Raw genomic sequence first — 17,022 nt, 5'->3', positions numbered from 1 at the left:
AACGAATAAATTCACAAGTTTGTGATTACACAATTCATGTGTGACTGTTTAGTTCAGCTGAAACCCTTGTAAAACTAGTTAGGTCTGCTACAAACTAACAAAGCAACATCCAATTATCTCTGGAAATACAAGGTGTGCACCTGTTATCTAAGTAAGAAAAGTAATGTGCAAGGCCAATTGTTCTTTGAATTTTTTCAGAGATGTTTTCATACAATCCCTTTATATTTATTGTGTTTATAAATGCATGTGTTTGGAGGTAAGAAAAGAGTAAATACAGTAAAGATTGGTTAACTTGAATTGTCTTACTTAGTTAAAAAATAAGAATCTTCTGAAATGGGCTTTTGTGGAAAGGTTATGAACAATCAATATCTTACCTGTTGTAGATAGCTCTCTGATTGACCTAAGTTTATAGAAACAGATAATAATTCAAGCTAATGCCTAGTTGAGCAGGTCCAGTAGATCACACCCAACTTAAAAAATGCTCAAATTTTTGTTTTGTGTGAACGCTATTTTATGAACTTAAACATTGGGTCACGTTTGCAATAAATTGTTATTTATATAGAAGGGTCTGGTTATTTAGAACAAAAATTATTGTGGTCGGAGGTTCAGTAGCAATGAAAATCCATTTGGGGCGCTACAAAATGGAACACGTTATGCACAACCAGAGAAACAATCTGATGCAAAAGTAAAGTTGTGTAAAAACTAGAGAAGTTCCTAGTGGTTTAAGCAAATGTGAGTTGATTGTTTAATATTTTTACACCACCTTTTTTCCGTGAGAGTTCTCTGGCTGAGTACACTCAACATGCTCCATTAATAGCATAAACAGATATTAAAACTTCTTGAGATTAAGATGGCAAACATTTTATTTGATATTCACCCCACTCAGACTAGCCATTAGTTTGACTATCTAGTCAGAACTAATCTCTATTTCTTCAAACTGAAGCTGTTAGAAGAGCTATCTACAATAGGTAGGACACTGACTGCTCATAATGTCCCCATAGAACTACACTTTAAAGAATTATGTTCAAGACAGTGGCATTTATTATTCTATACATTTATATATTTATAATCTTTCACTATTTTTTGTGAAAGACTGCAGTTGTTTAGGTTGAATTTATTACCCTAACAATGAATAATACAACACAGCTGAAAAAATAGCTTTGGCTAAATAATGTAAATGTGATTAAGTGTTTTGGTTTTGGTTTGTTTTGCTCTCATACAATGTTAAGAGCCTGAGCATTCCCACTAATGTGCTCTACCAAACCTCTTGGCAATACAGTAAATCCATATTTACTTACTGCTGTTAATTTCTTTTTTTTCCAAGAAGAGCTATGAAACCCTATTATGTGCAACTTGCTGGATAGCATGTAGCCAGAGGAATCTTTATTGTGACTTTCTGTTCAGATATTCTGTATTTTAGATACCAAACAAAGTAAATACAAGAATACAAAGGACTACAATTTTGCTCAAAATGTTAGTCATTTTTAAGATCTGTCTCACAGGTTATATACAGTATCTATGTTTTTTATGCTGACTGGTAAAGTTTTATCTTGTGATTAAAAATCAGTTTGAGTTCTCAGCACCTCCCCCCACAGGTGTCTGAGAAACTAGTGACTAGCAGATTTCGTGATTTCATGCTGGAGGATATCTCATGAATTACATGAACCACCAAACAACATACAAGTCCCACATGTGTAAACCCTCAGAATACTTCATGGTAATAAAACAGAACTGTGCTGCACGTATTTGCGGTTTATTGAGATTTTTTTTGTTGGGAGAGGTGAGAGGAAGGGTCTTCCTCTCTATTTCAAGAGTTAGTTATTAAATAAAACCAGTGTTGTCATGTTTATTTGCTCTGTTTCCAACCATAGGGAGGACGCGGAGGCTCCCAAGGCCAAGCTCGTGAAGCCAAACTCCCTGTCCTCATCCCGCTCCGGCAGCTCGCGCTCCGGCGCCTCCTCCACTCAGTCAATGGTGCACAACTGCACCCAGCGCGGCCACCGCCCACGTCCACCTGCCGTAGCAGCTCTCAAGGAAAACGGACAGCCTCCAGGCTTTCCCCAGTCCCCTCCATCCTACACCTCAGTGGTACCCCCCAAGACCCCTGAGCCCCCCACCACTCCCAAATTCAACTCCAGGAACATGTCTGGCCCAACACCCCCAACCCTTATGGTCCCTGCCCAGACCAAGGCCTTTCAGACTGTGTAGGACTGAAAGCCGACCCACGTCCTGCAGCCATGTAAGACTCCTACTCCTCCCCAAGCCCCTTAGTACCCTCTCCCAAAGACTGAGACTCTTCCATAAACAAAGAAATGCAACAAGTTAAAGGATGTAATTAAAATAATCAATACTATAAGTTCAAAAGTACTTTAATGAATGCATAATTAAAAAGGGAAAATAAGACATGCTTGCCCCCTTAAGAATTACATAAAACAAAAACAAAGAAAGAAGCAGAGACGTGACATGGAAAAATGTTTGTGTCTCATGGTTGAAGGCAGAACCTAGTTTCTGAGTTCCTTCTTTTGGGTTTAGAAGGCACAGAGACGTACTGTGTGCATTGAGGTGGAAGATGCCCCCAGTAGAGCTTTTATTTATTTATCAATCAAAGGGTTAGGAATTCAGTCAAAGGAATGAGTGAGAAAGGAAAACCAGGCTGGATGAGAATCAGTCCAAACTTTGGGAAGTTGTACTTGTGGTTACCATAAGTTGCATAAGATGAATACATGAAGGGCAGAAGCTAAGAAGAAGAAAGTGCTCGCATGTTTGCCACTTTTAGATTATTTTCTAGTCAAAAGATAAGGGTTTGAGGTGATTCTCCGATTTATGTCACTCTTCACCTCTGTCTGGCTGCTTCCAGCGTTTGCTCGAAAACCACTAACCGCTTTGCCTCCCATGGGCTGGGGCGATTGTGCCCATCCATGTGGACAGGCACGGTGTGTGGCATGCACATCATCTGCTTCGGCGCTCTCAGTCTTTTGTGCTCTCGCAAGGAACCCAGAAGAAACCACAGCTGTCCAGAGACTGACTCAGCTGGCTTGCAGACGGCACATCTGCTTCACCAGTCGGCAGGGGAAATTTCAAGTACAAGGATGTAGCATTGACGGGTGAAGTCACATCAATGGACTCGTAACTCCCCTTCCACATCCTATCTACATTGTCCTATTCTGGTACCAAATATTCTCCCTGAATAATTTACTAGTATTTATTAGACCTATAGTGATACTTTAAATATAGGAATAAGTAACTATTAGACCAGCTGGACTTTCCTTTATTTTGTCTATGTTATCCTCTTCTCCCTGAGCAGGTTGTAAAGAGTGACAGACAGCCAAGTGTCCAATCATCCATATTAAGAAGTGCCACCAATCCCTAGGATGGGTTATTATTGGTTTTGGTTTTACATTTTTCTTTACCTGCTACATTTCTAAACTGAAGCCAAATTCTGTCAACATGAATGTGTGATGTAAGATGATGGATTTCAATATTTTCAGCCTCCTGTACAGTACTGCATCAAGCTAAGGCACAAAGAACTGACGACAACATCAAATTACTAATATTACATCTAAGTGAAGAAAACAAAGAGTGTGATTCTAGATAATCCAATCATATAGGGTTTGTATGGTATCACTGTCAATACTTTCCTTGGATCCATAACAGTAGTGTGGCACTTGATCGTTGTCTCACCAAATCACTTGCATGGTTAAAGGACATTGTGAGCAATGCTGTAGTTGTTGTATCCTCTGACAGACCTGGTGAATTTTGGTTGAAAGTAGCTGAAAAAAGGGCAAGTAGCCTATCTAGCGTGCCTTTGCATTCCCCTCTTCTTTTTGATGGTTTCTTTCTTGGTCCTTATCTTCAGCATACCAGTGGTTAAGTCTCTGTTCACAAGCAGCTCAGAGGGTCAACAGCAGGAAATGCTGAGAGGAACAACTTCAGAAATATGCCTCAGTAACAGATAGTGCAAAGGGAGCACCAAGCAAAGTGAATGGTGAGAACGCAATCCCATGCCACAGGACTATGTACTGTACATTCTGTAATCAGTCTTGTTTTATATTGTACATACTGATAGATATACGCACATGATGTCATTTAATTTAATAATAAGGGTATATGAGAGGAAATTTTCCTCTTACACTAGAGTCAAGTGAGAAACCCAAAGTGGATTTAATCCAAGTGTCTTTTTTTCTGATGTCATCTGTGGTAGTTTCATCATTCACATTCATGTGAAGCAAGTATTTCATGGGATGGATTATGAAAGTGGAAAAATATATTCATCTTGTTAGGTTCAAACCAAGTTATAATCAAAACTGCTGTCCAGAATTCCATGTAATGTATAGATTCCATTGTTCCCTACAAGAGCAATGGGAAGGAATTCTTCCTCATGGCCACCATTGTTTAAGTATTTGCTTTAACAAAAGCCAACCTGTCTTCAAAATAGAAAAAAAGGATTAAAACACATGTGTTTTAAAATATGAATAGTCAAATCTAAAAAAATATAGATATTTAAGCAAACCACATTTAGGTGACAAATTGAAAGAAAATAACTAAGGTTGTGAAAGTCTCTGACTTGTCTTCTCTCTTTTAAAATAAAGCAACACTCAAAAACAGCAGGCAAATGTAAATGATCAATTTTAGTTTTTAAATTTTTTGAATTACTTATCTCTTTCAATAAGGTTCCGTCCACACTAATGCAGATCTTTTCCAAAATGGATGCTGTGTTTGCACCTCTCGTCCACATACAAATGGTGTTTTTGGTTAGAATAATTGAGATTAGAGATAAAAAACCTTTTTTGTTTTTGTGTTGCTGCAAACTTGACATACAGAGATTCTGAGATGATTTGGAATGATTGCATGGCACACTACTTCTTGCATGCTCAGTATTGCTTTCTGCACTAGAAACGACAACAACAATGGGAACTTTTTGTTTGTTTTTTTTAAGTTTGCATCCTAACTTGGTTGCCATCACACTTAAAAACAAACTCAAACTGTTTTAGGGGAATCTTTTGCAATGCTCAGAATGTTCTTTTGTGTTTATGTCTCATAATATCAACATAATCACCTCCTAGTGGTGTGGCCTGGGTATTTCAGCATGATGAAGATATTTTATTTTTCAAATGGGGAAAACAAAATCTCTTAAAAAACATATGTGGAGTTGTGTAATCAATGCCTGAAATATTTCTAAAGTTTCTTTAAGTAATGGTTCAGGTAGCACATGTTGGCCAACACCTTAGTTAAACACTTGTGTTGCTTTTTCTTTTAATTTGTCACCTATCCCTTAAATAATCTCTACCTTTTCTTACTTTATAACTCATCAATCTTTATTCTCAGGACACATTTTACCACTGCCGTTTTAGTATCAGAGGAATATGTTCCACACTTTCACTTTGTACCTTGAAACTACTATCATCTTTCTCTCTGGACCATTAGGAAGGATTTGGTCACATTTAAAACTTCAAACCTGCAGCATCTGCCTGGAAAGCACATGTTGTTTGATTTCACACATTGGATTTCACACCTAACTTAAATGCAAGGGAAATTAAATAATGCCTTCTATATTTAACCAGCGGCAGCAGTTAATTTTGGACCAGGGAGGCTGCCATTTGTGTGGGCGGGAGGGAGGAAGAGGGAGTTGTGTGAAAACTTGCGTGCCTGCATGCTTGTAAATGTGTGTGTATGTGTGGGTGTGTGCATGTAAATTCAGTGTAAGCCCCTGGGCCACACCCACATACTCTGAAGTTAGCCATTCACTGAATGTGAAGGAAGCAGTCGAGCAAAATAACCTCTGTCCAAATGTACATGACTGCAGACTGGCAGGGTTTATTTTAGTTTTTGCTGAGTTTTTTTTTTTTTAGATGCTTGCTGAGTCCGGCTTCACAGGCCACAGTCATGTTTTCGCTTGTGTGGGCGGCGTCTCGAGACAAAGAAAATCCATAATTCATAACTATCATCAGTTCCGGAGGCTACTTGTACTCTCTCTTTCTTCTGTCTCTTAACAGAGAATGCACTCGGCCCTGGGTGTACTGATGGCATCTCAAGGTGCACACACAAACACGTACACACACAATAAAAATCGGTACAATTTGTATATACATAGACATAAACAGGTACATATGTGCTGATGCACACAAAAATGCAGGTTTGCACTTCATGTATGCTCACAGATGCACATGAACACACACACACGCGCGCGCACTCACCCAACAGACGCTCGCATCTTTCGCACAAACAAAAACCCAAACACCATTCCCTCTTATTTCTACTCCTTCAGAATCAATTTGATGAATCGAATGTCTGGCGGTATTACGGCTGACTGATGGAACCAGGATACTAAAAGCAGCACAGAATAGGACACTCTATACTGCATCACTCAGAGGACATCAGCACACACACATAAAATCAGCTACTGTAACCAAACACATACACACACACACACTTCCATGCACTTACAGCAAAACAGACACTGCTGTGCATTTTAACAATCTTGATTGCATATGCTGAAAGATTTTTTTCTTTTATTGGAATCTACAAGAGTGGTAGAGGGAGCTGGGAGAGGCTTGGTACCAAGCCAGGACTGTGGGGCTCTTGTCATTGAAATTCCCTCCTCAGCAGATGAAAGTAGCAAGGGAAGTGGAGGATGGGACACGACGAGTCTTCCAGCTGTTAAATTCCTCCAACCTTTTTTTTTTTTTTTCATTTTTATTTGCCTTCCTGCATCTGCAAGTCTCAGGTGGCAGATTCCCCAGTTTATGAACCCTCACGTTGCATCCCATTTTGTGGTCCAACAAACTTTTTTTTTCTTTTTTTTTTCAACAAACGTTGCTTTTGTCAGTTCTTTAAGTGGAGGAGTAAAGTCTTAACACACATCACGGCTCAGAGCTTCAGCAGCATGTCAAATCTCATCCTTTGAAAGAATATCCATCAGCACTACATTTTATCTTGTTATCAACACTCAGAGGTGCAGTTAAATCGTTAATGGTCATCCCGCGGTACATGATAGGAGTATGAATCTCATGTAGCTACAGTATTTTACGTTCTATTAGGCAGTTTTATTTCTGGATAAAGCTGTTGAGCAGGGAGATTTGTGGTTTAGCCTTGTCTGTCAGTAAAAGAGAATGTGATGTCTTATTACTTTTTAAGAATGGAGGTGGATGGGACTTAATTCCACCTCAGGAAGGTATAGATAACGAATACAGATAGCAAAGGTACCTGCATGTCTTAGACGATTGAGCAGATGAACGGGAATGCTTTGCTTTGATGTAACATAACTGTAATCGATTAAAAATAAAAATAAAGAAGAACATCTACAATTGTAAATATAACCACACAAAAACTTTTGAAGCTTTATTTTTGTCGTTTTTTTCTGTTGTTTCTCAAATGTTTTCATCCATGTACTTTGCACTTTTTGTGTGCTCTGTTCATCATTGGTCAGTGTGGAATCAGTGAGGTTGGCTGTTCCTCCGGACTGCGTTGTTTCAGTGTCAGGGGGAGACGAGCTCAGCTAAACAGAAACGGAAGACACTTTGTTTACTTTACTCTCATCTGTTCTTCTGATGTGCATTCTCTTTGGTTTTCTAAAGATAGAGACCTTTTTGTTTGTTTGTTTGTTTGTTTGATGAAAACAATCCATGTAAATATCACAAGTAAAAAATGTATATTTTTACGACCTCTGAGTTATTACTCTTTCATTTGCAAATAAAATATTCAATTTCAACCTTATTTGTCTCATGATATCTCTAATTTAGATCTAGACTAAGGAAAACCTCTCAGTGTGAATATTCTATTGTTGTTCCTGTATCTCTCCTCTCCACTGGAATAGTTTATCTTGAAGGAATAGTTCAGATTTTTAAAGTGGGATTCTGTGGAAAGATTAGTCATAATTATTATCCTACCTGTTTTTGATAACCTTTTGAACAATTTCAGTTTGGAAAAATATAAATTAGCTTTGATTGAACTGATGAGGTAACGAGTAATCTGAGAAGGACCAAGACCAAAGTGGGCTATTAACATCTTAAAACAACTCCAACCTCCCAAAAATCATGACAGTTTATTAAAACACAAGATAAAAACCCTTTACATTGTCATCAATTTTGCATTACATGGTTGTTTTGGCAAACCATGTTTTTTGGCTGTACTGGAAATGCTAAAGCTAGCTGATGCTGCTGCTATTTGCTTTTGCAAGTAACTACTGCATTGCATGTAAATAAATGTGTAATGTCAAACTGACATTAATGTAATGGTTTATAAAATAGCCTTTGTATGCATGATGCAAACATGGTCATTGCATCAACAGAAAAATGGTTATAACTCTCGTCAGTTTTACAGATATGGAGCTAAGATTTAGTGTGGTAGTAGCTGAGAGTCATTCCCATCAAATACTCTTAAGAGCTAATGAGTAAGATCTTTGTTTAAAGGTTTGGCATGCAAGAAGATCTGAAACATGCTTTCCTTCAAGGAATGCTAGTTTAATTTTTTCCTAAATCTAGACCTTTAACTAATTCAGTTTAATGGATGAACTATCTCAAACAAGTTTCATTGCTTTGAAAGCTCACAGTTTTCTTTTGTAATATGGCCAGCAGAGACCTGCAGCACTAACTTGTGTATAGAGTGTCATCCACCTGTATCTGCCTGTTCATCATTTGTCCAACACTTCAGAAATTAAACAACTTTTACATGTAGAAAACATCTTTTTGAGTCAGCACTGACTTAAGTTCTATCATACCTCATCTTCTCAAACACACCATAAATTACATTTAGTTTTTCAAATATTAAAACCATCCATTCTGCGCGTCCGTCACAGATCTTCTATGGAGCCAGACCTTTCAACAGCAAAGAACAGAAGACTCCTTTTTCTAACTTCTCAGACTTCTGTCTGGTTCCTCATCCTCTAAACATGGTACTAACGCTTGTGGCAGTGAGGTCAGGGATATCTATTGACCTGTCAGCCTCTTATTGATGGACATTTATCTCTTCCCTGTGAAAGGTCCCTCTTATGTTGACAATCTATTGACCTGCCAAGATGCAGAGTCTGTGTCAACCATGGTTATGGAGAGAGAGGCTGACTTTATCTGTTTTAAGGATGCACACAGGTGACATGAAGTCATGAAAGCATGAATAACACTGTAAAGTAAAGCCAAGTGATCAAGACCATGGAGATAAAACAAAGCATAGCTCAATCTCTACCATATATTGTTAACATCTGGCTGCAGAGTGTCTAATGAACATTAAGGTACCAGTAATATTTGTACTCAGCATTATCAAGTTTTCATATCAGAGCCCCCATTTTGTGTCTATAACTCATTGACAGATTGACAGACACTGACAGATATTATAACTAGACACAGGAACAAAACACAGAAGTTGAAGCTAAAGTGACAAGGCCGACTGCAGTTGAAGTTTTAAGTCTAATGTAAATGAATGCGACATTTGATTGATAAAAAAAAGAAAAGCACCTTAGATCATTCTAAGGTGAATTTTGTTGACGTAAGTAGTTGTTACTTTGCTGGTGTATGTTCAATTATTGATTTTTCTAAAACGTGTTGTTGAAATTAGTCATTCAATGCCTAAAATAAAACACTGAGCATGTGAGTAGGTGGGATTTTCAGCCCTACATTCCTTTAGTGCACAGACTGACTCCCAAAATACAACATGGCAGCTCCCATAAACCAGGTAATATGGCTCCTTTTTTAACCAACGGGAATTGATGAAGACACGTCATCCATTATTAATATTTGTTGATGGTTTCATAAACCCATCTCACTGGCATGCTTATTCACAAACACTACTTTGATATCATTTTGGTTACATATTGAACATTTCAAAAAGTCAAATTTCTGTTGCCGCATGTTCTGAGTCTTTGTCCTATTCCTACAACGTCATGTGGTATTTGAATGCAATAGTTGCAGATTTTGCACCAATGATAATATAATGATGATAATAAAACAGTGGGATAATGATGCAGATTTGACATGTTCAGGTATGTTTATTCATTATTATTTTATTTAATATGAGATCTATACATTTTACAGTATGTCTTTTTTCTGTCTCTAATGGCAGATCTGCATGAAATACACAATTTATAATAAAACAAATGTAACCCATTCAATTAATCCTCATAATGGAGAGTTTTAAGCTTTATCTCATTTCTTTATGTTTTGCTCCCAAGGAGAGTATTATTCCAAGTTCTTAAAGTTGTTTTGAGCAATACTTTTCCAGGCTTTCTAAAGCTCCTAAAATTAGCTGCATTTTTCATTCCATTCTGTGTACCTGATCAACTTTAGAGGAATGTTTTGTGAGCAACTCAAAAATGTTTTATGAATCATTACATAACAGATGTATTGGGCCTGTGTTTTTACAACAGAATTTTAAATTGTTTTATAGAGGGTTTTTTGTAACAACAAAACCAAATAATTTTTTCCCAGTTATTTAGGCATAACTGTGGAAAAATCCCATAGATTACAGTTCACCAAACACAAAACTGTCTTTTTGTTCATACAAGGTGATTCATAAAGAGCTATTACCCTAAAACATGGTGTCTCCAGGCATGATATGCAGTGTCTCTTCCAAAAATAGAAGAAACCAGAGAAGTGGAGGATACAAAAGTGTCAGGCACAAACAATATTTACAGCAGATGAACTGTATCTGAAATGGCTACTGAAGAAAGGAAAACAAATCCAGCAGCCCCGACACAGAATCTGAGAGGTTCATCATTTTTCAGCTGATCGTTTGCTTTGTGACGATTTTTCAGCTCATAGCTCTTTGAGAATCACCTTGTTGGCACTAAAATACTCTTTTATGCCTGACATGTTGTTTTTTTATAGATTTGTGTAAAAAAAAAAAAAATTAGCTGAAGCTGAAGTTACAATAAAAACAGGTTCTTTGCTGAGATTTCTGCTATGTGCTGGTGCATAATTATTTTAAAATATTAATCAAAACTGGTCCTTGGATTTTTTGTGGGGGGTTTTTGTTTTGTTTGTTTGTTTGTTTGTTTGTTTTATTGTCACCTTCAAATGTAACTGAGTTTGACATTCCTGGTCAGGGTTAATACTTGGTAGTGAGAAGTCAAGCACCGACGTTAAGCTTTGCAAGTATCCCCCAATCATAATGTCATTGTTTGCTTATACCTGCTTCCTTTGACAAGAAGATCCAAAGCAAACCAGACGAGCTGTAGGTCAACACAACACATAGTGATCGCCTTATCATAAAATCATTTCTGACCTGATTCTCACAGAATGACAACAGTTTCAGATCTCAACAAAAGTTAGCTTCTCCACAATCTGAGAATTTTTTTTTTTTTTTGACAAATCTGTCAGGCGCACCTCCCTTTCCAATATTTCCTAATTTAGGAAACCATGTATCCCATCCGGTTAGGGAGGTTTGGACAGACACACTGGAGAGTTACAGTGACAGGCAAATATGGCAGCAAATGAAGGACTCAATTATTTTCAATTATTATTTAATGATGATGTTAATTCATCATTTATATGAAGCTGGAGATGAGGTTTGCAGAGGCTACATTTAGATAGATAGATAGATAGATAGATAGATAGATAGATAGATAGATAGATAGATAGATAGATAGATAGATAGATAGATAGATAGATAGATAGATAGATAGATAGATAGATAGATAGATAGATAGATAGATAGATAGATAGATAGATAGATAGATAGATAGATAGATGCAGCTTGATTAATAGTACTACATATTTCACTCTTGGATTCTATCTTTAATTTGCAGAGTAAAAATAGCCACACAAAAGCTACCTAATTGAAGTCACTTAAATAATTGCACCCCCTGGTGTTGATTGGAGATAGCTCTCTTGTTATCTGTGATGCTGATAGGATCTTAATGAGATGAGTTAAATCCTAAAGCACATATCAGACACCATCACTTGGGATCGCTTGTCAGAAATCTGAACCAAAACCTAAATCAGCCGAAAAAGGTGCTGAGTATAAATTGCAGTGTGAGAGTCCAGTTCTGGAAGCTAGAATATGCTCTGATTTTTATGACTGAGGAATGAATATTTCCCTTTGTTTGTTGAGTGAACCATATCTTGGACATATGCACAAACAAATGCAAAAAAAAAAAAAAACGTCATCAGTGTGTTTAGATGATTAAATTCTGATGTCAAATACACCTGTAAAAAAACATAATAATAACAACAGTGGTCAGTCTGTTTAAAACATTTTTTCATCACTTACACCTGTTTGTGTAGCCTTGCTTAAAGCTCCCTCTGCTGGAACTTGATATCTGTGACAGGAAGAAGACAAGGGGTGCAGCCTGAGTACAGACTCTTTGGACATGAAGCGTTGCACTTTATTCTATTAAATACAGTTTTTTCTCTGCGTGAGACTTTCCATTCATAATTCCCTATTTACCCCTGAGACAGCAGGTCAGAAAAATAGGTGATTATTCAGAACCAGTACTGTAGAGTCATTGCTAGTTATTAGTAAAATAACTGAAAAATGAAACAGTCATCATCAAAATATCTTGAAAATATTATATTCTCTTTGTGTCATGATTTGCTGTGACAGTGGGGTGTTATTTTCTTTTTGTTCCCTGCTTATCTTTTGTTTGTGTGTGTGTGTCTTTCACTCTCTGTGCTCCTTCAGGAGCGTCTCCCAGAACCTTGGCAGTTTATTTGACGCACTTGATCTTCGTCAGACTCATCATCAAGCAGTCTATCTCCTCTGAGTTTGTCTCTGATCTCCAGCAACATCATTGTGTATCCTTGTAGCTGTCAAGCCAAAACCTTAATTTATCAAAGCCATTGTAGCATTTTTTTTTCCTTTTTTTTTGCAATAAAACTATGACAGGTTGTGCATGCTACTTTTTAAAAGTAGTTTAGGTTAGGATAAAACTTTTTTTCTGTTATTTTTTTAAGTGACTGTAATGACTTACAAATGCTAAAGGCTTAGCATTGCCTAAAGAAAGAGATTTAAACTAAGATCATCTTCAGCTGAGAATTGATGAGTTATAGACATTTTTGTTCATTTTTTAAAACAATGATCACTATCTAAAATTGACTGAATTATAACTGTTTAGGCTTGTTTAGCTGAGGCAACCATCCTGAATGGGAATGACTCTGAAAGGTAATTAATGTTAATTGTAGATGCACATCCAGTGATCACTTTCAGAGAGTTTCATTAAAATTTGCCATGTGATTTGTGAGATATTTTGAGATTTGACCCCAACAGTTAATGCCAAAGTTGTTAGCAAAGATATTGTGCAAAATGTTGTATTTAGAGCATGTGTTTGAGATGACTCTCAGGTACCACCACATCAAATTATAACTCAGTATCTATAAAACTCACTACGTTATAGCTATTTTTGGGTTTTCTAAGATCAGTTGCCTGTGGCGACCATCTTTAATTGGGCTGACTCCAAAAGTTATTCAGTTGTAGACGTGTATCCAAGGATACCCATAGACACAGGCAAAAACATTATTGCCCACCGTTTGCCTGTCTGTGATCGTACATGAATATAAGACAAATTTGTGTTTTGTTTTTTTTTTGACCTGTATTGAAGCTTTGAGTTCAGAAATTGTGGCATCACTCTGCTGTGTTGAGTCTAATAAGCATTAGTGTGTGGAAAGCAGAGTGGCTCTGACAAAAAACAAACAAACATACTTTATACAGGGGTAATATCAAACATGTGGTAACCTTTACCCAAAGTATATTATGCATTATTGTCCATTTTTCTTTAGACTAAACTCTAATTCACAAAATGAGCTCTGAGGAAAAAATAAACTCAGAGGCTCATTTTTACATCAAACCTTTGCAATAAATGCCCCTGCATGGCGTGCAAAATAAAGACACAAAACTAACTTAACAGCTTTATAGAGTTAACTAAACAATGCATGTTCTATGTACATAGGTAAAAAGCTGATTTTACACTAGTAAAATTATGTTATCTATGTATCACAAATTCTGAAATTGACATGTCTGGATCCAAAGTGCTGGGAAAATATTATTGTACAACCTTAATAATGAGTTTGAAAAACTTTTCATGACATCAAAATGCAACTCCATTTTCCTTTGCCTATATATATATTTATGTACATATTTTTTAAATTAAATACAAGATATAATGAAGCAAATGTTAAAACAAGGGAGGATGTAAAATGATAGTTTAAAAGAAACAACAAGACATTTCACTGCCAAGTAAAAACAAAACAGCTCCAATTTTCTATCAGTGCAGTTTTTAAGAGACCCCCTAAAATTTAAACAGAGGAAAGTGCCTGAAACATCTAGCACTCCTCCAAGTTTCATCATGTTCAGCTTGCTTCCTTTTATGTTGTTTTGATAAATGTGTCTCTTTCTAAGTGTTACAACACAAACCCGGTGTTAAATATCGCAGGGAAAAAGCAGACATCCCTGCCTGTTGCTACGGGAGACACTACCCCAGACAATGAGTATCTAATTGACACTTTGTCTAATAAGAAACCTGGTTATTGGATGCCACAGCAATATGGTGATTAAACATCCATGTTTTCTTCTGTTGAACAGCGATCAGCCCCTCCGGTGTCACAAATTTTCCTTGCTCTGGGTAGAAGTGATGTGTGCCAACTGTGTCGGAGCCAAATTGCACAGCTCAGTGAAAGTGTTGGAGAACTGCGGGCATCTGTCTAATGATGTACCATGATCTGAAGAATGCTTGAGCTCTGAAAAGGGAAAAAAAAAAAACAACTTTGTTCTTTCATAGTGACGGGATTGACCCAAAGTGCGAAATATGCTAAATTTCTTATGACATCCTCTCATTCTGGGCTGCAATTCACAGGATTATGATCTGCCCTGAGGGGCTGCTTGAATACTCCCGCTTTTATCACATAGCAACCATGGCAACAAAGAAAGAAATTAAATGTTGCATCTTGTTTTTAACGGAAACATTTCTAGAAACATTAAAGCGTGATGTTTCCTAATGGAAATGATCACTAATCAGTATTTTTTTTTCTTTCTTTATATATAACAGATTGATCAACTCCTTTTCTTTGTTGGCCATTTTCTATTTTTTTATTCTTTTTAGATGTGGAGGTCTGATTCATTGTTCCAAACGGTAGATAAAACCCAAAAAAGGGGATGTCAGTTCTATGACTTTTATTCTGTGAATGATAACCATTAACTGTGAAACTGTGAGCTGAAGGATAGTGGGAGCTCAACTGAAGGGGCTTGTGTGTCATTTGTCAGGTGCCTGAGCTTGTCTCAAGAGGACATCATTTTAGATTTCATATAATTGCGGTGCCAGCCCCTCTGGCTGTGTCTGTGGCAGTATAATACAATACAAATGTCACCGGGGTGCAGACAGCCACACTGCTGCTGTTTCTCACTATGATCAAGTCAGAAATCAATGATAAATGTCAGAGATTCTTTGTCACCAGTTAATCAGCTTGATATAATTGACCAAACAATGTCATAATTGCATCAAATAATTATGTGAAACTCATGTCATAAAGTTTATGTTAATGTGACTCTTTCTCTTTTCATTTTTTGTGTCTCATTAGTCATGTGTTTATATTACTGCCGTTAATTTCACAAAAATGTTTCTAGTCACCGTTGCTGTGATGCCATGACAAATACAGACATTTTGAATGTTTTGGGACCAAAAAGAATACAGACGCATAGTTTTTCAAGATTTTAGTCCAGAAAAGCTTGATCTTTTTTTTGTGTATCTGTCAGAGATAAGGATGTGTAATGTTCTAAGTGTTAAACTTTTTACACAACACTACACACAATACTCCCTATTTTTTAATATTTCACTTCCAAAGAGCCAGACTTTCTTGTTTCTTTCTTTCTAAAGGTTTTTTTTTTTTTTTTAGTTTTTCTTTGTAATTCAGAAATCATTTTCAGTCCTTGGACCTGACCGTGAGAACATATTGTGCATGCTTAAAAAATTGGGGAAAGTGAACAAGTGGAGGACAGAAAAAGACGTGTCCGACTTAAAAAAATAACTCTAAAAATGAAATCTTAGAGTAATGGGTTTAAAAAATCATTAAAGGTCAAACAGAAGAACAGAGAAATCCATCATCCTTCAGCTGATCATCTACTGAATGTCAGGTTTTCAGCTAATAGGTGGTATATGGTGCAAATTTTGTCTTTGTGACAAACTAATAGTAATGAAGGGATGAAAAAAATACAACTGTAAAAGGGTTCATCTCTTGAGTTTAGGGATTTTTCTATGTCTCAATGATTCATAAGTCAATGTTAAGTGGATTAATAAATTATTACTGATAATGGTCATGGCCTGGACTGAAGACAAGTATTACAAAAAAGTCTGGCTGCTTGGAGGCAAAATACAAAGAAAAGAAGGAAGATTTAAGACTTTTGCACAGCATTGTATCTGTGTAGATATTTGCTTTTGTGAGCTGGGTTTTGAATAGTGAAGCTTGCTGAGTTAAGCTGATGCACAGGTTGCATCAGATAGGATCAATGGAGCTTCTCACTTTAGGCATCTTACAACCTCTGAGTTCAGTCTGATATGATAAAGTAAGAAAAAACAACTGAGAAACAACTATTTTCAGCAGTCAGTGTTTGGAAATTGGACAAAAACACTGCACGCTGTATACTAACAGACACCCAATGGGTAAAAAGATTTAGATGCGACTTATTTGTTTTATATTACAATGTTTACATAATGTATACACCCTATAGTTGCTATTGCTATTAGATGGAAGAGATCGTTCTAATCATGTGTCTAATATCAGGACTCAAAAGCTTAATTAACTGAGTGATATCCGTTTGTACTCTTTGGTTGATTTTAAAGCACTTTCTTTTTTGTTGCAATGCCCTAAATGGAAGTTGGTATATATATATATGGGTGCTAATGAGGACACGGTCCAAGCTGTAAGGAAGTGAGACACAGCCAAGCTTTATGGTTGATCTTTTTCTTTTTGCCAGCAAAATCTTGTGCAACAGCAATAATCTACAAACACAGCTGAGATCAAAGTCATGAAAGAGTTCATTTTAAATCTGGGCTTAAGGAACAGACATCCCAGTCCTGCTCTATTTTACCCTGAAAAAAGATTAAGT

At 36.8% G+C, this 17,022-nt stretch overlaps 1 protein-coding gene across 1 annotated transcript in view; it reads left to right on the top strand.

The window, feature by feature from the left end:
• Positions 1–7,713, top strand: part of clmpb (CXADR like membrane protein b) — a 79,412-nt gene extending 71,699 nt beyond the window's left edge. The window contains exon 7 of the mRNA XM_017420110.3: positions 1,872–7,713. Within this exon, the coding sequence (XP_017275599.1) occupies positions 1,872–2,208 (337 nt within the window). The 3' untranslated portion in view covers positions 2,209–7,713. The remainder of the gene's footprint in view (positions 1–1,871) is intronic.
• Positions 7,714–17,022: the final 9,309 nt, after the last annotated feature.

This window comes from Kryptolebias marmoratus, linkage group LG2, assembly GCF_001649575.2.
Source record: "Kryptolebias marmoratus isolate JLee-2015 linkage group LG2, ASM164957v2, whole genome shotgun sequence".
NCBI classification, from domain to species: domain Eukaryota; kingdom Metazoa; phylum Chordata; class Actinopteri; order Cyprinodontiformes; family Rivulidae; genus Kryptolebias; species Kryptolebias marmoratus.
This window is presented reverse-complemented; position numbering and strand designations above follow the sequence as displayed.